General features: G+C 36.5%; 1 protein-coding gene across 5 annotated transcripts in view; it reads right to left on the bottom strand.

Annotated features, from left to right (window-relative positions):
* Window positions 1-26,613, bottom strand: part of VPS13B (vacuolar protein sorting 13 homolog B) — a 741,189-nt gene extending 714,576 nt beyond the window's left edge. For 2 of the 5 annotated variants that reach the window (XM_087447588.1, XM_087447586.1), the window contains exons 1-3: window positions 26,381-26,613; window positions 25,727-25,905; window positions 4,224-4,367 (exon numbers count right to left, since the gene is read on the bottom strand). In XM_087447588.1, coding sequence (XP_087303714.1) covers window positions 4,224-4,367; window positions 25,727-25,873 — 291 coding nt within the window. In that variant the 5' untranslated portion in view covers window positions 25,874-25,905; window positions 26,381-26,613. Of the gene's footprint in view, window positions 1-4,223; window positions 4,368-25,726; window positions 25,906-26,272; window positions 26,356-26,380 lie in introns of those variants that run through there. The other 3 variants (XM_087447584.1, XM_087447587.1, XM_087447585.1) reach the window with 3 other exon arrangements.
* Between the last annotated feature and the right edge of the window lie 833 nt (window positions 26,614-27,446).

Here is a 27,446-nt window from a genome sequence, read left to right on the forward strand (position 1 = left end):
CAATCTAAGACATTCTTCCACCACATCAAAATGATATGAAATTATTATAATTAAATTTATTAACAATTATGTAGCTTTTGGGGGCTGTTACAGAGAAAAAAAGACCCAGAGTATTCACATCCTTCACAACATAAAGTGGGTCCCTACTGGGAGTAGACATTACCCATAATTTATAGGAAACTCCATTTCTCACTTTTTATATAAGGAGGCTACAGCCAGAATGTAAACTATGTTATCTGCTACCATCATCACCACCATCAGCAACCTGTACCAGTGGAAGTGAGGGAATCAATAACAGCACAATAAATTCCACAGCCTAAGTCAGCATTTCTGAGCCCCATCTGAATTTCTGAAAAGGCAGCTGCCTTAGTCTGTTTGGGCTGCTATAACAAAATACCACAGACTGGGTACTTTATAAACAACAGAAATTTCTTACAGTTCTAGAGGCTGAGAAGTCCAAGATCAAGGTGCCAGCATGGTCTGGTAAGGGCCCTTTTCCTACTTCACAGCTGGTGCCTTTTCACTGTGTCCTCATATGGCAGAAGGGGCTAGGGATCTTTCTGGAGCCTCCTATATAAGGCACTAATTCCATTCATGAAGGCTCCACTCTCACGACTTAAGTGTCTCCCAAAGACCCTATCTCCTAATACCATCATCTTTGGGGGTTAGAATTTCAAAACATGAATTTTGGAGGAACACATTCAAACCATAGCAGTACTCAATCAGATTAATTCAGCCTCATTTAAGAGAATTAAAGAGTTTTAAAAAAAACATATAAATATTGTTAACAGCCCTACCAACACTTCCTCTGGCATAATAGTGCTCAAGCGTCAATGACAGGATATAATACTTCTCTATTCTCTCTGAGGCTATCTAAGCCAATAACAGATTTCGATAGCACTAAAACACGAAAGGAAAGAGGACAGGGAAGATTGTGCTGTAACTCCAGGCCGTAACCAGGGCTTAAAAGCACAGACATTAACAAAAAGCGTAGTTCTTTATCTCAAGTTTTAATGGTATTTTAAAGTTTTGGTTTAGGTTCGAAAGATTTTAATTTTTTTTATGAATAATAAATATTACTTCTATAAAGAGCCTTTCAAATGGTTACATCTATAAGGTCAAAAGATTTTAAAAGTTTACTTTTTGGTGGTACAAAGACCAGAATAAATAAGTACTTTAAAAACAAATTTACTTCTGTCTTTAGGTTGAAGAAGCTTTTTGGAAGACTTACTAACACAATGAGCAGAGAAAGCATATACAATCATAGAATAAAAGAACTATGTAGCAAATCTTGCCCTATTCTACAGATGAGGCCCACAGAGGCTGAACAAGCAAGACTATGCAAAAAGAGAGGCGCACACAGTTAAATGCAAGTTACTGGTAATGTTTTCGTTCTTGAGCCATCTGCTGGGTCCATGAGCACTTATTAGAACAGACTAGAGCAGACTTAACTAGCTAATAAATAAGTCAGACCTGGACCACTGGCGATGATGTGTCATGAATCAAATACTGTATCTGAAGTACAAAAAAGAAAACACAGTTCACAAGTAACTAATCTGTAGGATCTAAAGCTAAGTATTATGACTGGCACAGACACGTCTCTCAGAGTAAACACCAAACAGTTAATAAATATTTTGAGTGAAATATCAATATATTAAAAATAATTCAGAGTGGGGGCCGGCCCAGTGGCTTAGTGGTCAAGTTCACGCACTCTATTTTGGTGGCCCACGGTTGACAGGTTCAGATCCCGGGCAGGGACCTACACACCGCTCATCAAGCCATGTTGTGGTGGCATCCCATATACAAAACAGAGGAAGATGGGCACCGATGTTAGCTCAGGGACAATCTTTTCCAAGCAAAAAGAGAAAGATTGGCAACAGATGTTAGCTCAGGGACAATCTATCACCAAAAAAAAAAAATAATAATAATTCAGAGTGAACATCAAGGTGGCATTTACCCAACAGAACTTGGTCAGCTTCTCATAAAAAACTTCTATAATTAAAACTAATTACAAAGACATGTTAAGGCAGTGTACTATAACTATTATCGCTACAGTCACACTCAAATCATTATAAATCTAAGTATCTTTTGAGGAAAAGATTATATAAATATCTTAGCAATGCTTTTCAGTGTATTGAAGAGTAGGAAATCAACAAATGTTGGTAGAACTAAATTGAACTTTACAAATTAGACATGTCTTCTTATCAAGGCATTTACCAATATTGTATTTTTGTAATGATCTTTTCTGAATTAAACCTCAGATTTCTAACTTTTAAACTGTATTTTATGACATTTTCATATATTAATAGTATTATTTTTTACAGATTCATATTTATAACTCTAAAAGGCCCCTTCATTTAACCTACCATCCCACACTAATTTTATTTAGAAAATAAGTCTTCTTGATTGTGATTCTACAATGTAGTAACTTGAAATAATTTAAATTAAATATGGGTTTATTCAGTTTTACTAGTACATGTGTAATTTTTTAACTTCCTCCTTAACTAATCAAAACTTAAAATAGGAAAAAAAACTGTTTAAAAATGTGTTTCATCCATAATGTTCTTACTGAAAAATTAATTCCAATCACTAACATAAACCCAAGTATTACTCTCCAGGGTTGTATACTGCTAAATAACTTGTCCAAATGTCAAGTGCAATTTTCAAAAATCCTTTCTACCTCAAAATTTTAAACATCTGTAAAAAATACTTGTTTTGAGAGTGGTTTACATTCATGACACTTGACCTTTTGCTGTACACACCACAAAATTCAAGTCTCAAATACCATGCAAGCAGGAAATCTGATCATTCCTGCAGTAGCCATCTGCATGGTCCAATATCAAATATTAGTTCTAGGTTGCACTAAGTCATGTGTTACAAATCTTCTTCTGCAGCCTCTATAATTAGTTATAATTTGCCTCTTTTAAAATGTGTTTCTTATGGGACATCTGGCCTTGAAACTTCACTTTCCCATTGAAAAAATACTTAGTGTCTGGACTTTTTTCTCATAATATAGAGCACTGCATGGGTGGTATAACCAAGTCCAGACTTTTAAAAAATTAAATTCCAAGAACACATGATGGTTAAGAACCATTTAAGTATTACCAAACATGAATTAAAATAAACCTTTGTTGCAATATAACTATCTACAGATTTCTAAATCAATCTCCCAAATATTTAAAGTTCACAAAGTAAATTTTCATGGGAATGTAGCATTGGTCTACTGACTTACAGGAACTACAGTAGTTAAGATAAATTAGATAATACAGGTTTGGAATCAAAGATTTCGTATAAGGAAAAAAAGCTTTGATCCCAGTGGGATGATGTGACACTCAAAGTATCTGCTTAAAACAGGAAATGATTTTAACAATTCATGAATAACTTTAATTTCACAGAGATTGAAGTGACATTTAGGATACAATAAAACGGCCTTAAGGTGCTTATGAAATAGCCAATTTAGTAATACTCATCAATTCAACTGTCTCTAGAAAGCCTTCCTTAAAACTGAAAATTAAATGTGGGCTAAGGAAAAAGTAACAAAAATGAATGACAAAGACACTACTTTTCTGCAAGATGAAAGTGGAAAAATTCATCACAATATGCTGCTGTCCAGACGTATTTGTTCCTAGATTAGAAAATTTTTCATAGAAACTCCCTAAAATCAATATTATACTTTTACAAAAAACACTAAAAAGAAATGTAAAACGAGGCAGAGAAGAAATAAATAAGTTAGAAAAAAATCAGTTTCTGATGCCAAAACTTCCAAGACAACAATGAAATTTCGTATAAAGGTAAATTCAATATATTTTCATCTTCCCCAAAAATAACAAGAAATGTTCATCTCATTTAGAAATGTCACATAAATAAAAAATCATGCAGATCCTTTGTGAAAATTCAAAAATCTTCACCTGAAAATTGGACACAATCAGGCCCCACTTCTAGCAGATATAGGTAATAAGCAATCTACATGATCCCTATTATAGGGCTATGATCAGCGTAAGTAAAATTAGTATGAAAATATTCTTTAGGATATTTTATCCAAATTTAAGAATTCCTTTTTGCAATTAATTATGCTACTTTAGTAAGCATGTAAAAAATAATAAGTGTACAAGATAATATTTATTTATGTAAAAGTTGACATACCCCAAAAGTTAAAGAAATATCAAATACTAATAACTATTAAACTTGGTTAACATAAACAACTAGGTTCAATAATTTCTTACCTGTATTCCATCTTTAAGTTTCAAAATACATTCCATTGTGTTGATGGTAATCACCACTGGTTCTGAACCCAGTTTTGTCCAAGGTACATGGATCCTCAACTCGTGAATATGTCCACTTAAAAAAGTGAATGGTAATTTCAATTCCTTAAAACACAAAATATGAAAAGAAAAGTTAGTAGGCACTTAATATTTTTTTCATTCTAATATATAAATTACTTTCTTAAAAGAAAAATGGAATTCCCAATACAAAAATATTTTGGGAATTATTGTTCATCAAAAAGTAGCATCAAAGAACTTGTAAAACTACAAAAACTTACCATGCGAAAAGCTACTTAACCTGTCTAGGGCTCAGTTTCTTACTCTGCTGAATGGAAATAATATACGATAGCTGGTATATGATAATGGCTCAGCTATGGCAATGGTGGTAGAAGTCACAGTAGACAGCAGTAGTACTTGAGATAACCGAATGGTATACTGTTTAAAATCTCCATCTAAAAATATGTATTTGAAATGTGTTTCAGGGGCCGGCCCAGTGGTGTAGCAGTTAAGTGCACGTGCTCCGCTTCAGTGGTCCGGAATTCCCTGGTTCGGATCCCGGGCACGCACCGATGCACCAATTGTCAAGCCATGCTGTGGTGGTGTCCCATACAAAGTAGAGGAAGATGGGCACAGATGTTAGCTCAGGGCTAATCTTCCTCACAATTAATCAATCAATCGATCAATAAAATGTGTTTTAAACTAACAGAATGAGATACTAAGGCAAGTTGAAAGAAGGGCTGAATTACAGATAGAATTACCTGACAAAATAAAAATTGCCCAACCTTTAAAAAAAAAACTTATTGAGCTTTACCTAATTAAAGACTGTATCTGGACACTATGTGGTCATAAATTTTAAATGTTTTCTGACTGGTTTCCATTATTATTAGAAAGAAGGTTAGAAATGAAAATATAAATGTCATCACAATCACTTTATACTAATTTGTTTCACTTCCAGAAAAAAATTGTTACAGATCAACAAAGGAAGAAAAAAATAGTGTTTAGATTATATTTCAATCATATTTTTACAGTTACTATAACTCTATTTTTGAAACTTAAGATAAATATTAAGCTTATTCATTCATTCAACAATTGCCCATCTTCTTGGTTTAGCAACACAGTAGCAATATAGCTCAATATATATGACAGTATGCCAAAGTGGTTAAGATCAATAACTCTGGAGCCCCAGGAGACATGGATTTAAAACCTACCTCTGCTACTTACTAGCACAATGACACTAGGTAACTTGTTTAACGTATCTGTGCCTCAGTTTCTTTATCTGTAAAACCTGGATAATAATAGTATCTTTGAGGATTAAATGAATTAATTTACATAAAGTGCTTAAAACACTGTCTTCCTTAAAGAGCAATCAATATAAAGATGCTAACTATTATTATTATTACAAATGTGTGAGTCTCATTTATGTCTTCATAAGTTTTTTTTAAAGGGCAGAATTCTACAACTCTATTTCTACTATTGTATTCTAATGGATATCACAATTTTTAATTATCTCTCATTATTACATTAATTTTAAAGATGCGGTAATTTCTTCAAGCATTAATCAACCGGGACAGATTGTATTTTGATCAGTGTCTATAACAAAGACTGTTTATTGAGCAGTTACTATGTACTAGACACTGTTCTAAGCACTCCACCTGCATGCAATTATTTAATCTTTGTAAGAACCCCAAAAGGTAAATACTATTATTATACTCATTTTACAGATGAAGAATCTGAGGCATGGAAAGGTCAAGTACCTTCCCAAAATGAATCATCTAGGAGAGCCAGAATTCAAAACTGGAAAATATAATGCCAAAGTCCTTGCTCTTAACCACAATTACACTACATCTACACTTCCATTATGAGCACTGAATATGTTTCCTTTGGTTATGCATCTATTTGGATAATTAGCCAATGACATTCCACTTCTACCACCCTTTGACTTGTGTAACAATGATACATTTGTGAAATGGCTACCCAAGTTCTAGTCTATGGGCACACAAACTGATTTTCTCAGGGAAAAGTTAAAGACACCTGAATCAAACTCTAGACCTTCGTATCATCAGAATGCTACTAATCATCTGAACTACTAACTAAACACTAACACGAGAGGCAGCATTCTATATTAGAAGATGGAATTTTGAACCATATGGCCCATGTTCGAGATCCAACTAAAGTTCAACACTTATTAATCCTCTGACTACAAGCAACATCATTTTCATTTCCTCATCACAGAGCTGTTGTGACAAACAAATGAGAACACATTTACACCTTGTAAAAGGCAAAGCACAAATGCTGACTGTTACAATAAACAGGTCATTCTTAAGGTAACCACAAACAAATGATTATCCATTCCTTTTTCTTCTCAAAATATACTGTACAACTTAAAAATATTTTATTCACTTGTAATTATTCAGAAATATATTGTGAAAAATGCATCCCTAAAACCAGAATACCTATGGCTGCACAAAGGATATTAGTAGCAAAGAATTTAAGAAGAGGGTTGAATAGCTTTCAAAAATCTAACTCTCAGTAAACTATTACAAAATATTCTACCATGGAACACTGGGATACTTTAAAAATGAATATAATGGGCAACTAAAGCAAAAATAAACAAACAGGACTACATCAAACCTAAAAACTTCCACACAGCAAAGAATACATTTGACAGAGTGAAAAGGCAACCTACAATGTGAGAAGATATTTGTAAACCATATATCTGATAAGGGGTTAAAATCTAGAATACATAGAGAACTACTACAACTCAACAACAACAAAAAAATCCAATTTAAAAATGAGTGAATGACTTGAATAGATATTTCCCAAAAGAACATATACAAATGGCCAACAAGTATATGAAAAAATGCTCAACATCCCTAATCATTAGGGAAACGCAAATCAAAACCACAGTGACATATCATCTCACACCTATTATAAAGGCCACTATCAAAAAATAAATAAAACAGAGGGGCCAGCCCACAGCCTAACGGTTGAGTTCGGCACATTCCACTTCAGCGGCCTAGGTTTGCACGTTCAGATCCCAGGCGTGGACCTACACCACTTGTCAGCCATGCTGTGGCAGCAAACCACATACAAAATGGAGGAAGACTGGCACACATATTAGCTCCGGGCTAATCTTCCTCAAGCAAAAAAAATAATAATGAAAAAATAAAAATAAAACAGAAAGTAACAAGTGTTGGCAAGTTTATGGAGAAACAGGAACCCTTGTGCACTGCTGGTGAAAATGTAAAATGATGCAACCACTAGAGAAAACAGTATGGAGGTTGCTCACTTAAAAACAGAATTACCATATGATCCAGCAATCTCAGTTCAGGGTATATACTAAAAAGAACTGAAAGCAGGATCTCAAAAAGATTACTGCACAACCATGTTCGTTGTAGCATTATTCACAATAGTCAAGAGGTGGAAGCAGCCTAAATGTCCGCTGAAAGACAAATGGATAAAGAAAATGTAGGGGCCAGCCCTGTGGCTTAGCAGTTAAGTGCGTGCACTGCACTACTGGCAGCCCAGGTTCGGATCCCGGGCGTGCGCCGACGCACTGCTTGTCCGGCCATGCTGAGGCGGTGTCCCACATACAGCAACTAGAAGGATGTGCAACTATGACATACAACTATCTACTAGGGCTTTGGGGAGAAAAAGGGAAAAAAAAAAAGGAGGAGGACTGGCAATAGATGTTAGCTCAGGGCCGGTCTTCCTCAGCAAAAAGAGGAGAATTGGCATGGATGTTAGCTCAGGGCTGATCTTCCTCACAAAAAACAAACAAACAAATAAATAAATAAATAAAATGTAGTATATACAATCGAATGTTATTCAGTATTTTAAAAGAAGGAAATTCTGTCATATGCTACAACATGTGAAATAAAGTGAAAAGGCATTATGCTATGTGGAATAAACTACGCACAAAAAGACAAATATTGTGTGATTCCACTTATATAAGATATCTAAAATAGTCAAATTCTTAGAAATGGTAAGTAGAACGGTGGTTCTCAGAGGCTGGGGGAAAAGGGAAAAAGGTTGTTCAATGGGTATAGAGTTTAAGTTTTGGAAGATGAGAAAGTTCTAGAGATATGCTGACCAATAACATGCACATAGCTAACACTACTGTACACTTAAAAATGGTTAAGATGGTAAATTTTATGTTATGTGCTTTTTACCACAAAACAAAAATGAATATAAGACAGGACCTCAAGAATTCTGAGTTAGGAGGTTGGCAAATCCTCTCCCCAGAAAGCAATGGCAAAACTAGACAACGTTTTCAAAAACAAAAGAAAACTCATGGGAAATAAGGGAAGGCTAGCCTGAGGTCACAATACTCGTTGGTGCAAGCAATAAAACAGCAGACCAGCCAGGAAATTAACAGAAAGCACCACAGAACAAGACAGCCAAAGATGGACTTGCTATGACCTCACATGTTCCTGGTAGTCTAGAAAGCCATATGCACGTGCCAGGTTATGCGTACTCAGAAGACACTGGAGAGGGCCCTAACAAGCTGCTCATTCACGCTTGACCAAGAGACCTTGTAAACACAGTAAGTAAAAAAATGGATCAGACTTGTAAACTCCCTGAACTTTGAAAGCATAATCTAGTACATGTATATATCCCAAGCCAAAGAGCAGAAGCCTTACTGATTCAAAGGTTTAAACAACCTCTAATCAATCACTGGCTGATGACTAAGTTATAGTAACCCAGGGGTAACCTCTAGAAAGCCAGGCCTAGAAACAGAAAGAATTTGGGGAAAGAAAAAAAAACCAGCACAGACATCAGAGGCCACATACTGCAGGGGAAAGAGACACCACCAATTTAATCTAGGTAAGTTACTAAACAAATAAATAAACCAACAGGCACAACAACCATCCGCTGGAGGGAGGAAATCAGAATTAAGAGTTGCTACAACATATTATCCAAAATGTCCAGTTTTCAACCAAAAATTATGAAACATGAAAAGCACACAAAGTATTTAATAGACACTATCTCTGAGGGTGCTCAAATGTAGGACTTAATAGACAAAGACTTCAAAATATCTATTATAAATATTTTTAAAGAAACAAAAGAAACCATATTTAAATAAAAAAACATATGACAACAGTGATTCATCAAATAGAAAATATCAATAATAAGATAGAAATTACAAAAAAGAACCAAATGGAAATTTTGGAGTTAAAAAGAACAATAAACAAAATGAAGAATTCACTAAAAGAGCCGAACATCAGATTTGAGCTGGCGGAAGAAAGAACCAGCAAATCCACATCCAGACATATCCTAGTAAAAATGCTGAAAGCCAGGGACAAAAAGAAAATCTTGAAAGCAGAAACAGAAAATCAATTTGTCATGTACAAGGAAACTCTTAGTAGATTAGCAGGTAACTTCTCAATACAAACAATAAAGGCAAAAAGGTAGTGAGATGAAATATTCAAATAACAAAAAAAATGTCAACCAAAAATTCTATCTCCAGCAAAAATATCCTTCAAAAATGAAGGCATACTCAAATAATCCAAGACTAAGATAATTCATTACTAATAGAATACTAAAAGAAGTTCTTCAGACTGAAAGGAAGTAATACCAGATGGTAATTCTAATCCACACAAAAAACACCAATGAAAGTAATTATGTAGACAATTATTAAAGGACAGTATAAATGCATTTTTTTCTCCTTTTTCCTTCTAACTGATTTAAAAGGCAATTACATAAAACATAATTATAAAATTGTACTGTTGGGCTTATATTGTAAAAATTCAATATATGTGACAATAATAGCACAAAGAGGGGGGAAGAAATGGAGCTACAGTGGAGAAAGTTTCTGTATTTTAATGAAATAAAGTTAGAAATAATTTCAAATAGACTGTGATAAATTAGATGCATATTGTAATCTTTTGAGCAACCGCTAAGAAAATAACTCAAAAATAATTTGAAAATCAAAGGAATTAAAATGAAACACCAGAAAATATCTACCTAATATAAAAGAAGGTAATAAAAGATTATGAGAGAGACAAAAAAGACATGAGACACATAGAAAATACCAAAAAGGTAAATGGAAATCCAACCATATGAATAAAAACATTAAATGTGAATGGATTAAATACTCCAATCAAAAGGCAAAGATTGTCAGACTGAATTTTAGAAACTAGCAAGATCCAACTATATGTTCTCTACAAGAGACATACTTTAGATTCAAAACCACAAATAGGTTGAAAATAATAAGATTTAAAAAAATTTTTAAAAAATTTTTAAAAAATTTTAAAGATGTATCTTTTTTCTGTATAGATAAAGAGAACAGATTAGTAGTTACCAGAGGCATTGGGTGGCGGGTGGGCAAAATGTGTGAAGGGGGTCAAAAGGTACCAACCTCCAGTTATAAAATACATCAGTCATAGGGATGTAATGTACAGCATGGTGACTATAGCTAATAATACTGTATTCCATATTTGAAAGTTGCTGAGAGTAAATCCTGAAAGTTCTCATCACAAGACAAAAAGAAATTTTTTAACTATGTATGGTGACACATGTCTTATCATGGTCATCATTTTGCAAAATACAGTCACGTGTCACTTAACAGGGATACATTCTGAGAAATTCGTCATTGGGCAATTTCATCATTGTGCGAACATCACAGAGAATACTTACACAAGTCTAGATGGTATAGCCTACTACACTTCTAGGTTATATGGTACTAATCTTATGGGACCACCCTCATACATATGGTTCATCACTGACTGAAATGTCATTATGCAGTGCATGACTGTAAACAAATATCAAATCATGTTGTATACCTGAAACTAATATAATGTTATATGTCAATTATACCTCAACAAAAAAATAAATGAGATCCCAGGAAGTCATGTGATCCAGATCCTTGCCTTAAATACTTTAAATCACCACATTTTCTTGCTGTTTAGAGAAAAGGTATAGGATTCTATTTTAGGCATACAAGGAATTTTAATTTCTGTGATCTTACTTTCCAGCAGTATTTTCCTCTACTTGTTTTTCATATGATTGTTCTCCAATGCAAATAAGTAGTAATTAAAAATAATTTATCCCAGTCATATGTTGAAATTACAATTAACAAGATGAAATTTGAAAGAGGTAGTTGAAGCCAAATAACATGCCTGTAAAACTTTCAAACAGTATGGTACTGGGCTTGAAGAAACACAAGGCAAAAGTGGTAAGATAGTTAAAAATGCAGTGTACCGAAAAAAAACAAGTATCATGCAAACAGTAATCATAACAGAGCTGAAGTGATTATACTATTATCAGACAAAAAAGACTAAGAAAAAAAAATGTTACTAAAGATAACACAGGACACTACATAATGATAAAAGGGTCAATTCAAGAAGAAAATATAAAACATATGAGCACAGCAACAGAGCCCCAAAATACATAAATCAAAAACTGATAGGGGCCGGCCCCATGGCTTAGCAGTTAAGTGCACGCGCTCCGCTGCTGGCGGCCCTGGTTTGGATCCTGGATGCGCACTGATACACTGCTTGTCCGGCCATGCTGAGGCCGCGTCCCACATACGGCAACTAGAAGGATGGGCAACTATGACATACAACTATCTACTGGGGGGACCTTTGGGGAAAAAAAAAAAAGGAGGAGGATTGGCAATAGATGTTAGCTCAGAGCCGGTCTTCCTCAGCAAAAAGAGGAGGATTAGCATGGATGTTAGCTCAGGGCTGATCTTCCTCACACACACACACAAAAAAAGTCACTTAAAAAAAAAAACTGATAAAAGTGAAAAGAGAAATAGATAATTCAACAATAATCATTTAATACCTCACTTATAATAATGAATAGAACAATACAGAGAAAAATCAACAAAGATATAGACTGAACACTATCAACCAATTAGACCTGATATCTAATAAACCACTCCACCCAACAACTGCAAGAATACACAGTCATCTCAAGGAAAATCAGAAAACATTTGAACTAAATGAAAATGAAAACACAACACAGCAAAACTCATGGGACGCAGCTACAGAAATTTATAACTATAAACGTCTATAATAGAAAATAAGAAGTCTCTCTCAGATCAATAACCTAAGTTTCCACCTGAGGACAGCAGAAAAACCAACTAAATCCAACTAAACAACAGGATAACCCAAACTAAACAAGCAAAAACAAGGACAACAATACCAAAAACAAGTGGGGAAGGGGGAGGGCACATGCAGTTAAACTGCTGTAAGATTGTTCAGAAAACAGTACTAAGTCAAAGGTGCACTTTGTAATCTTTAGAGAAACAACTGAAGTAATTTTTAAGGGTATAATTTAAAAAATTTTAAGGCAAGAAGAATTACTAGAGTGAAAGAAGGACACATTTCAGAATAATTTTAAGTACATTCAACAATAAGATATCACAATATTAAATTTGTATGTACTTAATTTCAAGATATATAAAGTGAAAGTTGACAAAACTAAAAAAGGAACGTAGACAAATTCACAATTATAGTTGAAAACGTTAACATACCTCTCATTAAATGATGGAACAAGCAGACAATGAAAATCCATATGCGTTTACAAGATTTGAAGAACTCTATTAACGAATCTGAAGTAACTGACATTTATGGAAGAATACGACAACTGCAGAATATACATCTTTTATTATTTGCTCATGGAACATTTACAAAAATAAACCATATACTGAGTCATAAATTATGATGGATAGAAATCATACAGAGAATGTGCTGACTACAATGGAATTAAATTAGAAATCAGTAACAAAGATAATTAGCAATTCCCCAAATGTTTGGAAATTAAGCAATACACTTCTAAATAATCCATGGATCAAAAAAGAAACCAACATGGAAATTAAAAATTTTTTGAACCGAATAATAATGAAGAGACAACATATAAAATTCTGTATGATAAAGCTAAATAGGTGGTTAAAGAAATTTAGCATCAAATGCATATATTTAAGTAGAAAAAGGTTGAAAATAAAAGCAATGACCTAAGCCTCCACCTCAGGAAGCTAGAGAAAACAACAGCAAATAGAATCCAAAGAAAGTTGAAAGAAAAGATGAAAATAACAGCAAAAATGCATGACAGAAAAAGCAGATATAGAAAAAGAAAGTTGGTTCTTTGCAAATATTAATGAAATTAATAAAACCCTAGCAATATTGATGAAGAAAACAGAACAACAAATAAGTCACAACAAAATAAGAAACAAAACCCTTGCGTCTATAGCCGACTGATTTTCAAGAAGGATGCCCAGACCATTCAAAGGGGAAAGGACAGTCTTCAACAAATAGTGTTGGGAAAACTGGATATCCACATGCAAAAATAAATGAAGTTTGATCCTTCTACCATATACAAAAATTAACTCAAAATGGATCAAAGACCTAAATATAAGAGCTAAAACTATAAAACTCTTAGAAGAAAACATAGGGGAAAAGCTTCATGACATTGGATTTAGCAATGATTTCTTGGATATAACACCAAAAGGAAAAACTGGTAAGTTGGACTTCAAAATTTAAAACTTTTCCTCATTAAAGGACACTATCAGAGTGGAAAGGCAAGCCACAATTGGAGAAAGTATTTACAAATCATATCTGATAAGGGATTGATATCCAGAATACATAAATAACTCCTACAACTCAATAACAAAAAGGAAACCCTACTAAAAAAATAAGCAAAGAACTTGAACAGACATTTCCCCAAAGAAAATAAACAAATGGCCAATAAGCACATGAAAAGATGCTCAACATCACCCATGATCAGGGAAATGCAAATTAAAACCACGAGATACTATTTCATACCCATTAGGATGGCAATAATCAAAAGACCAAAAAATAACAAGTGTTGGTAAGGACATGGAGCAACTGGAACCCTTGTGCGTTGTGGGTAGGAACGTAAAATGGTGCAGCTGCTGTGGAAAACAGTGTGGCAATTCCTCAAAAAATTAAACAGAATTACCATACAATCTAGCAACGCCAGTTTTAGGGGTATACCCAAGAAGTGAAAGCAGGGACTCCAACAGATAGTTGTACACCCATGTACACAGCAGCATCATTCACAATAGCCAAAGGGTGGAAGCAAACCAGATGTGCATCAACAGAGGAATGGATAAACAAAATGTGGTATATACACACAATGGAATATTATTCACCCTTAAAAAGGAAGGAAACTGTGACACACGCTACAACATAGATGCACCCTGAACACATTGTGCTAAGTAAAATAAGCCAGTCACAAAAGGATAAATATTGCATGTTTCCACTTACATAAAGTACTAGAACAGTCAAATTCATAGAGACATAAAGTAGAATGGTGGTTGCCAGGGTAGAAGGAGAGAATGGGGAGTTAGTGCTTAATGGACACAGAGTTTCAGTTTGGGAAATTGAAAAAGTTCTGCAGATGGATGGTGGGGATGGTTGCTCAACAACGTAAATGTAATCAATGACACAGATCTGTACAATCAAAAATAGTTAAAATGGTGGAACAGCTAATTTTTGACAAGGGAACCAAGAACATACAATAGAGGAAGGAAAGTCTTCAATAAACGGTGTTGGGAAAACTGTACATGCACATGCAAAAGAATGAAAGTAGACAATTACCTTACACCACACACAAAAATTAACTCAAAATGGATTAAGGACTTGAATGTAAGACCTGAAACCATAAAACTCCTAGAAGAAAACACAGGCAGTATGCAATCTGACATCGGACTTAAGCAGTATCTTTTTGAATATCAGTCTCCTTAGGTAAGGGAAACAAAAGAAAAAACAAACAAGTGGGACAACATCAAACTAAAAAGCTTCTGCATGGCAAAGGAAACCATCAACAAAATGAAAAGACAATGTACCAATTGGAAGAAAATATTTGTAAATCATATATCCAAGAAGAAAATATTTATAAATCATATATCCAATAAGGGGTTAATAGTCAAAATATATAAAGAACTCATACAACTCAACAACAAAAACCCGATCAAAAAACAGGCAGAGGGGCTGGCCCCGTGGCTTAGCGGTTGGGTGCGTGTGCTCCGCTGCTGGCGGCCCAGGTTCGGGTCCTGGGCGCACACCAACGCACCGCTTCTCCGGCCATGCTGAGGCCATGTCCCACGTGCAGCAACTAGAAGGATTTGCAGCTATGACATACAACCGTCTACTGGGGCTTTGGGCGGGGTGGGGGGAGCCTTAAAAAAAAAAAAAAAAAACAGGCAGAGGATATGAATAGACATTTTTTCCAAAGAAGATACACAGATGGTCAACAGGCACATGAAAAGATGTTCAACATCACTAATTATTAGTGAAATGCAAATCAAAACCACAACGAGATATCAGCTCACACCCATCAGAATGGCTATTATTAAAAAGACAAGAAATAAGTCTTGGAAAGGATGTGGAGAAAAAGGAACCCTCATACACTGATGGTGGGGATGTAAGTTGGCGCAGCCACTATGGAAAACAATATGGAGACAAAAAATTAAAAATAGAAATACTATATGATCCAGCTATTCCACTTCAGGGTATTTATCCAAAGAACATGAAAACACTAATACAAAAAGATTTATGCACCCATATGTTCATTTACTGCAGCATCATTCACAATAGCTAAGACTTGGAAGCAAACTAAGTGCCCATCAACAGATGAATGGATAAAGATGTGGCATATACACACAATGGAATATTACCCATAAAAAAAAACAAAATCTTGCCATTTGCAACAACATGGATGGACCTTGAGGGTATCATGCTAAGCAAAACAGGTCAGAGACACAGAAAGACAATTACAGTTGACTTCACTCATATGTGCAAGATAAGCAAACACACAGGTAGAGAGACCAGATCAGTGGTTACCAGAGGGGAAGGGGTTGGGGGGAGGGCAAAAGGGGTAAAAGGGCACATGTGTACAGTGACAGATGGCAACTAGATTTTTAGTGAACACCATGCAGTCTATACGGAAGACAAAATATGATGCACACCTGAAATTTATATAGTGTTATAAACCAATGTGACGTCAATTAAAAAAAATGGTTAAGGAATGACGTCAGCATCATGGCAGAGTGAGCTTCCCTCACTGAACTCTCCCCCTCTAAGACACAACAAAAAGGATATTCATATTCCAACAGAAGCTATTCACACAACACAGTGGACGTCTGAGGCACCCAGGCAGCCATACACCCAAGGACTGAAGTACTGGAATCCCCAGAGTAAGTGGAAGGAGTTCCAGCTTCTTCGGCCCAGCGACGCTCCAGCTCCTCCTCCTTCGGCCCAGCGCACTCCAATTCCAGCTTCTTCCGCCCAGCAGCACTCCAGCTCCAGCTTCTTCGGCCCAGCAGCACTCCAGCTCCAGCTTCTTTGGCCCAACAGCACTCCAGCTTGTCCTTCTTCGGCCCAGTGGCGCTCCAGCTCCTCCTTCTTTGGCCCAGCAGTACTCCAGCTCCTCCTTCTTCGGCCCACTGCACTCCAGTTCCAGCTTCTTCGGCCCAGCGGTGCTCCAGCTCCTGCTTCTTCAGCCCAGCAGCACTACAGCTGAAGCTGCTTCAACCCATTCACACCCGAGCCCTAGCTGCTTCAGCCTAGCTGTGCTCTAGTCCCAGCTGTTGCCACACTTCACCCCCAGCAGCCACGCCTCAGATCAGCCAGGGGCCAACGAGAGTGCCCACGGATTGAGGCAGGCCAGAATACACAGCCCTTGACCCCCACCCAGCAGCAGCAAGAGGAAACTGCGACCATATACTTTCACTATGAGGAAAAGTAAGCCAACACCAACAGGCACTATCCAAAAACACATTAAATCTCCAGACCAAAAGGAAAATGACAAGCACCCAGAAGTCAACCTGGAAAGCACAGAAATGTATAACCTCAATGACAGAATTCAAAATAGCCATCATAAAAAAGCTTAATGAAATACCAGAAAACACAGACACACAACTCAATGAAAACACAGACACACAATTCAATGAAATCAGGAGTTTCTTCACAAAAGAAATTGAAACTATAAAAAAGAAACCAATCAGAAATCATAGAGATGAAAAACACAAGAGAGGAGATAAAGACAAATCTGGAAGCCTTAAGCATCAGAGCTGACAATATGGAGGAAAGAATTAGCAATACAGAGGACAGCAATGCAGAAATGCTCCAGATGCAGGAGGAAAGAGAACTAAAACTAAAAAAGAAATGAAGAAACTCGCCAAGAAATATCCGACTCAATTAGGAAATCCAACATAAGGAGTATAGGTATTCCAGAGGGAGAAGAAAGAGAAAAAGGAGCAGAGAACTTGTTCAAAGAAATAATAGCTGAGAACTTCCCAAACCTGGGGAAGGAGCTGGAAATACCAGTGAATGAAATCAATAGATCTCCTAAATATATCAACAGGAAAAGACCCTCTCCAAGGCATACAGTAGTAAAGCTAGCAAAAGTCAACGACAAAGAAAAATATTAAGGGCAGCTAGGCAAAAAAAAACAACATACAAAGAATTTCCTATCAGGCTCTCAGCCCATTTCTCGACAGAAACTTTACAGGCTAGGAGAGAGTGGAACGATATACTCAAAATTCTGAAGGACAAAAACTTTCAGCCAAGAATACTCTATCCAGGGAAAATGTCCTTCAGATACAATGGAGAAATAATAACTACCCCAGAAAACAAAAGCTAAGGGAGTTCATTGCCACAAGACCCCCACTATAAGAAACGCTCAAGAAGGCCTTCATCCATGAGGAAAAAAAGACAAATGGAATTCAAAGTTTTGAACAAGGAGGAAAATAAGTCGACAAAACCACAAAAATTGCAGTCCTCTATCAAAATAGATTACCAAACACTTAATTACAAAACCAAAGATCAAGGGAAGGTGACCACCAAGAATAAATATAAACTCATCATGTTAAACAAGAACTCACAACACAAGAAGTAATAAAATGTGACAAAAATAACTTAGAAAGGGAAGAAGAAAGGCATCAAATTGACTTAGTCTAAGGGAAGAAGAGGCCATCAAAAAATGGACTATCACATCCACAAGATTTTTTATTCAAACCTCATGGTAACCACTAAACAAACAATCAGAACAGAATCACACACAATAAAGAAAGAGAAATCTAAGAGAACCCCCATACAGAACTACCAAACTGAATTGGCAGTCCAAAACACAAGGGACGAGAAACAAAAGAAATGCAAAAGAACTGGAAAAAGAGTGATAAAATAACAACAACAAGGTCCCATATATCAATAATTACCCTAAATATAAATGGACTGAACTCTCAAATCAAAAGACACAGAGTGGTGGGACAGATTAAAAAACAAACCCAACAATATGCTGCCTCCAGGAAACACATCTCAGCTCTAAAGACAAACACATGCTCAGAGTGAAAGGATGGAAGACAATACTCCAAGCTAATGGCAAACAAAAGAAAGCAGGTGTTGCCATACTTATATCAGACAAAGCTGACTTCAAGATAAAACAAGTAATGAGAGACAAAGAGGGGCAATATATAATGATAAAAGGGACACTCCACCATGAAGACATATCACATTTAAATATATATGTACCAATACAGGAGCACCAAAGTACATTAACAAACCTAAAAGGAGATGTTAACAACACCACAATAATAGTAGGGGACCTTAACACCCTACTCTCATCAATGGACAGACCATCCAGACAGAAAATCAATGAGGAAATAATGTACTTAAATGAAAAACTTGATGAGATGGACTTAATAGAGATATACAGAGCACTCTATCCAAACACAGCAGATTACACATTCTTCTCAAGTGCACATGGAACATTCTCAAGAATAGACCATATGTTGGGAAACAAGGCACGTCTCTATAAATTTAAGAAGATTGAAATCATAACAAGCATCTTTTCTAACCATAATGCCATGAAGCTAGAAATCAACTACAGGAAAAACCCCGGGAAAGTGACAAAGCTGTGGAGACTCAACAAAATGCTACTAAACAACCAATGGATCATTGATGAAACTAAAAGAGAAATCAAATCATATCTGCAGACAAACGAAAATGAAAATACACTGTACCAACTCATATGGGATGCAGCCAAAGCATAGAGAGGGAAACTCATAGGAGTACAGGCCCACCTTAACAAACAAGAAAAAGCCCAAATAAGCAACCTCAAACTACACCTAAGAGAATTAGAAAAAGAAGAACAAAGCCTAAAGTCAGCAGAAGGAGGGAAATAATAAAAATCAGAGCAGAAATAAAGGAAATTGAAATCAAAAAAACAGTAGAAAGGATCAACGAAACAAAGAGCTGGTTCTTTGAGAAGATAAACAAAATTGACAAACCACTAGCCAGACTCACCAAAAAAAAGAGAGAAGGCTCAAATAAATATAATTAGAAATGAAAAAGGAGAAATTACAACAGATACCACAGAAATACAAAAGATTATAAGAGAATACTAAGAAAAACTATATTCCAACAAATTGGACAATCTAGAAGAAACGGATAAATTCTTAGACTCATACAACCTCCCAAAACTGAATCAAGAAGAAACAGAGAACCTGAATAGACCAATCACAAGTAAAGAGATTGAAACAGTAATCAAAAATCTCCCAAAAAATAAAAGTCCAGGACCAGATGGCTTCTCTGGAGAAAATTACTAAACATTCAAAGAAGACTTAATACCTACCCTTCTCAAACTATTCCAAAAAATAGAGGAAGATGGAACACTTTCCAATGCATTCTACGAGGCCAACATCGCCCTGATACCAAAGCCAGACACAGACAATACTAAGAAGGAAAACTACAGACCAATATCCTTGATGAACAGAGATGCAAAAAACCTCAACAAAATACTGGCAAACCAAATACAGCAATACATTAAAAAGGTCATACACCAGGATCAACTGGGATTTATACCAGGGACACAGGGATGGTTCAACATCTGCAAATCAATCAATGTGATACACCACATTAACAAAACGAGGAATAAAAACCATATGATCATCTCAATAGACACAGAGAAGGCTTTTGACAAGATCCAACATCCATTTATGATAAAAACTCAACAAAATGGGTATAGAAGGAAAGTACCTTAACATAATAAAGGCCATATATGACAAACCTACAGCCAACATCATACACAATGGGGAAAAACTGAAAGCCATCCCTCTGAAAACAGGAACAAGACATGGGTGCCCACTCTCACCACTGTTATTCAACATAGTACTGGAGGTTCTGACCAGAGCAATTAGGTAAGAAAAAGGAATAAAAGGAATCCAAATAGGCAATGAAGAAGTGAAACTCTCACTGTTTGCAGATGACATGATCTTATATATAGAAAACCCTAAAGAATCCATTGGAAAACTAGTAGAAATAATCAACAACTACAGCCAAGTGGCAGGGTACAAAATCATCTTACAGAAATCAGTTGCATTTCTTTATGGCAACAACGAACTAACAGAAAGAGAACTCAAGAAGACAATCCCACTTACAACTGCAACAAAAACAATAAAATATCCAGGAATAAATTTAACCAAGGAAGTGAAAGACCTATACAACAAAAACTATACGACATTATTGAGTGAAATCAATGATGACAAAAAGAAATGGAAAAATATTCCATGCACATGGATTGGAAGAATAAACATAGTTAAAATCGCCATACTACCTAAAGCAATCTACAGATTCAATGCAATCCCAATCAGAGTCCCAAGGACATTCTTCACAGAAATAGAACAAAGAATACTAACATTCATATGGGGCAACAAAAGACCCTGTATAGCTAAAGCAATCCTGAAAAAGAAGAACAAAGCTGGAAGCATCACAATCCCTGACTTTAAAACATACTACAAGCGATAGTAATTAAAACAGCATGGTACTGGTACAAAAACAGACACACAGATCAACGGAACAGAATTCAAAGTCAAGAAATAAAACCTCACATCTACAGGCAGCTAATCTTTGACAAAGGAGCTAAGGACATACAGTGGAGAAAGGAAAGTCTCTTCAATAAATGGTGCTGGGAAAACTGGACAGCCACTTGCAAAAGAATGAAAGTAGACCATCTTCTTTCACCATACACAAAAATTAACTCAAAATGGATCAAAGACCTGAAGGTGAGACCCGAAACTATAAAACTCCTGGAGGAAAACATAGGTAGTACACTACTCGTTATCAGCCATAAAGAGATCTCTCCGAATTCCACATCTACCCAGACAAGGGAAACAAAAGAAAAAATAAACAAGTGGGACTTCATCAGATTAAAGAGCTTCTACAAGGCAAACGAAACCAGGACCAAAATGAACAGGGAACCCACCAGCTGCGAAAAAATATTTGCAAACCATACATCTGACAAGGGATTAACCTCCATAATATATAAAGAACTCACACAACTGAATAACAAAACAACAAATAACCCAATCAAAGAAGGGGCAGAGGAAATGAACAGACACTTTTCCAAAGAAGACATACAGATGGCCAAAAGGCAAGATGCTCAACATCACTAGTCATCAGAGAAATGCAAATCAAAACCACACTAAGATATCATCCTACACCCATTACAATGGCTATAATCACCAAGACAAAAAACAACAAATGCTGGAGAGGCTGTGGAGAAACAGGATCCCTAATTCACTGCTTGTGGGAATGCAAACTGTTGCAGCCTCTAGGGAAAACAGTAAGGAGATTCCTCAAAAAATTAAAAATAGAAATACCTTATGATCCAGCTATCCCACTACTGGGTATCTAACCAACGAACCTGAAATCAACAATCCAAAGACACTTATGCACCCCTATGTTCATCGCAGCATTATTCTCTATAGCCAAGACATGGAAGCGACCCAAGTGTCCCTCGACTGATGATTGGATCAAGATGTGGTATATATATACCATGGAATACTACTCAACCATAAAAAAAGACAAAATGGTCCCATTTGCAACAACATGGATGGACCTTGAAGGTATAATGTTAAGCAAAATAAGCCAGAAAGAGAAAGACAAACAGTGCATGCTTTCACTCATACATGGAAGATAAACTAACACAGGGACAGACAGAACTGTTTGGTGGTTACCAGGAGAAAAGGGGTGGAGGGTGGGCACAAGGGGTGGAGGGATACACTTATATGGTGACTGACAAACAATAATGTACAACAAAAATTTCACAATAAAAAATAAATTTAAAAACATGGCTAAAATGGTAAATTTTATATGTATATTTTACCACAATAAAATAAAAGAAAACTAATAATACCAATCTTATACAAACTCTTCCAGGGATTATAAAAAGAGCAAATATTTCACAAATAATTTAATGAGGCCAACATATCTATGATAATCAAAACCTGATAAAGACATTACAAGAAAAGAAAATCACAGGCCAGAATCACTTATAAACATAGATGCAACAGACTAAACAAAAATTTAATAAATCAAATTCAACCATATATAAAAAGGATCATACTTTATAAGTACAGTTTATTCCAAGAATGCAAACTCCATCTGAAAACAAGGTAATTCACCACATTAATAAAATGCAATACCAACTCATTAAATGTAATATTTGATAAAATTCAACATCCATTCATGATTTTATAACCTTGTTGGAAAACCAGGAATAGAAGAGCATTTCCTTAACCCAATAAAGAATATTTATGGCTAACAACATACTTAATGGTAAAACACTGAATGCTTTCCCATAGAAGTTGGGAACAAAAAAGAGTGTCTATTCTCAAGATGTCCACCCACAGTTCAATAACAAAAGAAAAAGAAATAAAAGGTCCAGAGACTAGAACGAAAGATGTAAAATTGCCCTTATTTGCAGATGACATGATTGTGTATGTCGACAATCCAAAAGAATCCACCAAAAAGTATTAGACAAGTTAGAAAGACCATGGGATGGAAGGTCAATATACTAAAATCAACTGTATTTCTATGTACTGGTAACAATTAGAAAAAAATTTTTTTAAATAAATAATGCTCCTTATAACATCAAAAAAAAGACATAAAATTTAACGAAATACATGCAAAATCTCTCTGAAAACTTCAAATCTTGATGAGAGAAATTAAACACCTAAACATAGAGAAAGAAATGTCCTATACATGGACTGAAAAACTCAATACTATGTCAACACAATATGTTAATATGTTAATTCGTCCCAAATTAATCTATTGATTCAACGTAACCTCAATAAAAAAGTGAATGGGTTTCTCTTTTTTGGGGAAATTAATTCCAAAATTTACGAGCTGAAATTAAAATGTATATGGAAATGCAAATAACCTACAATAGGTACGACAATCTTGAAGGAAAAAAGAACAAAGTTGTACAAATTACACTATGAGATATCAAGACTTACCGTAAAAGACATTATGGTAGCGACACAAGAATAGACAGACCACTGATGAGATAAAGAGTTCAGAAACAAATACACACGCATATGACAACCTGATTTACAATAAAGACTTGCTGCAATGCAGTAGGGAAATGGTTCAACAAATGGTGTGGATCAACTGAGTATCAATGGAAAAAATGAATCTTGACCTCTACTTCACACGTGCAGAAAAATTAATTTTAGATGAATCAGAGAATACAATAAAGCCTCAAAGAAAATATAGGAGAATATCTTCATGTCCTTGGAGTAAGCAAACATTTCTTAAACAAGATATGAAAAGCACAAACCATAAAGGAAAAGATTGATAAATTGGTCCTCAATAAAATGATGACCTTCTTTTCATCAAAAGGCACTTTTAAGAAAGTGAAAAGACAAGCCACAGACTAGGGGAAGATACTGCAAAACATTATCTGGCAAAGGACTCATTTCCAAAATATATAAAGAACTTGGACACATCAATAAGAAAAAGACAGAAAATCCAATTAAAAAAAAAAAAGGCAAAAGAATTAGAGACTTTACAAAAGTGGATATCCAAATAGCCAATAAGCAGCACATGAAAAGGGGCTCAACATCATTAGTCATTAGGAAAATGCAATTTTAAATTACAATGAGATACCACTACACACCCACCCAAAAGGCTAAAATTAAAATAACAAACATAACAAGAAATAGGAAAAATGTGAAGTATCTGGAACTCTCAAACACAGCTGGTAAGAATGTAAATTGGTACAACCACTCGGGAAAACTATTTGCCAGCATCCATTAAAGCTAACAAATACCTACCTCCTAGGTATACACCTAAGGGAAATTAATACCTATGTCCACCAAAATACATGTACAAGAATGTTCATAAGAGCTTTCTTCATGATAGCCAAAAGTAGAAACAATCCAAATGTACATCAATAGGCAAAGAAATAACTAAATTGTGAACCTTTATACAATGGAATACTACTAGGCAATACAAAGAACTACCCCTCATCCAACATGGGTTAATCTTAGCCATAATGTTAAAAGAAAGAAGCCAGACACAAGTGATTCCAATTTATTTAAGGTTCAAGAACAGATAAAATTTATCTATGTTGACAGAAGTCAGACTAGCAGTCACCTGTTTTAGGGGTGAGGCACTGATTACAACGGGGCACACGGGAGCCATTTGCGGTGCAGGAAATATTCTGTTTCTTGATCTGGATAGTGGTTACACAGGTGTATCCATATGTAAAAATTGAGCTGTGTACTTAGGATTTGTGTTCATTTAAAAAAATAAAACATTAAGATAATTAACCTTGGAGAGAGAAAGGGGAAGGAGCCAAGAGTATTAAGTCTCTGTCCAATTCATATAGGTGTTATCTCACTATGAAAGCTGGGCACAGTGTTAACTCTAGATTATTCAATAAAGGAAGCAGTGGAATATAACTAAAAATTACTGCTAACTATCACCATCAGATTAAGTCTTCCTTTATCTCCTAAAAAGCAGTTGGTCTCTGACTCTTCTGAGTTTCCACAGATAATTTTTGTATCTTCAAGCCGTAAAGTTGCCTGACATGTTAGTAATAAATGTACTAAATGAATTAATAATAAGTATATGAACTTTGAAGTTACAGTTCATTTGCATCAGACCATTCTCACGTTAAAAGAAAGAAAAGGAACTAAAAAGAAGTGATTAAGAAAAAAGTTTTCAATCTTGTTGGCATTCTCAATCTGTGTCTACTCAGCACTTAGGACGCCATTGGTAATGCCATCTTTCCTACTACGAGACACAACTTTCCTCAAGATCTGACCTTGCTGTCTTTCAGACTCTTCTGTTCCCCAAAAAGGAGAACGGGAATGTACTATTTCCCAGCATAATACAGAATCTTAGCAATGTAAACTGGCATATTAGGTAAATCTTAAGAATTGAGTCAATAGGCTGAACAATTTTGACAACAGCAGCAACGAATTGTTTTTCCATCTGTTGAGACAACTTTTGGGAACCTGATTCTAACAAACTAGCAACAAACCACAAAAAAAAATTCTGTAAAGGAAGGTCTCTAGTTTCAGGGTAGCCCAAAATACGTTAGCAGAAAAATTAAGTTTTTAAAGCATAAAGTTACAGCGTAGGAAACAACGGCTTACTTCTAAACAAGCTGAAAATGTTTCCAATCAATGACACTACACAGCTTACCTGTTCCAGCACATCCAACTTTAACTCGAGCTTGCTGAGAACCACGTCTCCACCCCATAGTGAAAGCTGCAGATCTGATGGCTTTAAGTTCTTGATGTAGCGATTCACATAGCTCATTAAAATTGGAGTAACATATGACTCCAGCATCTTTTAACGTGCAGAGGAGTCGAAGCCAGAAGCTGAAGGGGGTGAAGATAGAAATATTAGAAGTAACTGAGTCGGTGGTGAAGCGAAGGAAAAAACATATCTCTGGAGAGGCTGAAGAGGCCGAAAAGCAACAGTCCCCACCAAAGCGGCCGCTCGCCTCCTCCCACACAAGCAGAGAAAACTCAAGTGGATTCTCGGCTCCAGATGCAACTTTCTCACTGGTACAACTCCCCTCAACTCGCCTGGCTACGAGTGGGAGGAAGAGGTGGTGACCTGAAGACAGCGGGCCCCCCCGGAGTGGGAGAACGAAGTGAGCGGGCTCCCCTTTGGTCACCGCACCCCTTCCCCAGCCCAGCCGCCCCACGAGGCCCTCGCCTCCCGGATCCCAGCCGGATCTACCACCGTAAAGCCAGAAGCAGAAGCAGGCCGGCTCCCGCCCCGCGCCGTACCGCACCCTCGGCTGACGCTCACGCCAGAGCACCATGGCGTCCCCTCCACCTCCCGTACCTGGCAGCCGCCCCCAGCAGCGGCGCAGCTCCTCTACGGAGCCACTTCCGGGTGTGCCTCACTCGGTGCGCAAAACAAACTGTCCCTCCACCGCCACCACTCGACTCTACAGGAGGACCGGAGTTCTCTGGCTGGAGAAGCCACTCAGGGCCCCTTCTAGGAGGAGAGCTCTTACGCTCGGCTAGCCTGCGTCTCCGCTCGACCCCACCAGTGGTTACGACAAAGCTCTAGGAAGTGCCCCGAGGAGGTGGGCGGACCGTTCAACTGGAGACACCGCAGATCCGGAAGTGGCGCTCCGAGAAGAGAGTGGCTGTGGGCCGCGGAAGGTCGAGTCCGGGGGAAAGCACGCAGGGCCTCAGGTCCAATGAGGAAGAAGAAAGCACGTCCTAGTATTTAAAACCCTGAGAAACAAGTAGTAATTGTTTCCCTTGGGAAATGGAAGGCCTGGGAGGTGCAACTTGGGTTCAGTGGGCAGGGCAATAGCAATAAGGCCGCAGGTAGGAGAAGCCAGGGGTGGGGGCGGGGGGCAGACTTAAATTTAGATCTGAGGTTCGTTTGCTGGAAGAAGGGTGGATGTGAAAAGAGAAATTGAAGGGATTAGCATGTGTGATTTAGGGGACTGCGTTTTGACCAAACGTGTGGACAAGCTCTCGCGTTCTTCTACTTTGGCGAAGCAATGGTTAAGTATTCTCAAGTTTGCTGATGCGGGGCGGGGAAGGCCTGGTCAGAGAAGGTTGTGGAGAACCATTGGAGTACAGTCTGATATGGGACTTCAGAAAAGCGGCGCGTCTATCAGAAGAAGAAAATGAGACTCCTAGAGACAAAGTGAGAAATAGCTGATAAGGAATGAATTTAGAGTTTTAAGAGAAAGTGTTGGCTTTATTAGGCTGAAATTAATGTATAAATTATTTCCTTCTTGTACCTTGCAACCTAAGTCAAGAAATTCAAACACCTAACTCGGAAAAATATACAGCTTAAAGAGCTTCTGAAGAAAACACCTACTACTGCATTTTGAAAATAGACTTTCCTTATAAAGTTATTAAAATATCCATGTTGTTAGTTGCAT

Source organism: Ceratotherium simum, chromosome 23, assembly GCF_057802395.1.
Source record: "Ceratotherium simum simum isolate JZ-2026a chromosome 23, ASM5780239v1, whole genome shotgun sequence".
NCBI classification, from domain to species: Eukaryota; Metazoa; Chordata; class Mammalia; order Perissodactyla; family Rhinocerotidae; genus Ceratotherium; species Ceratotherium simum.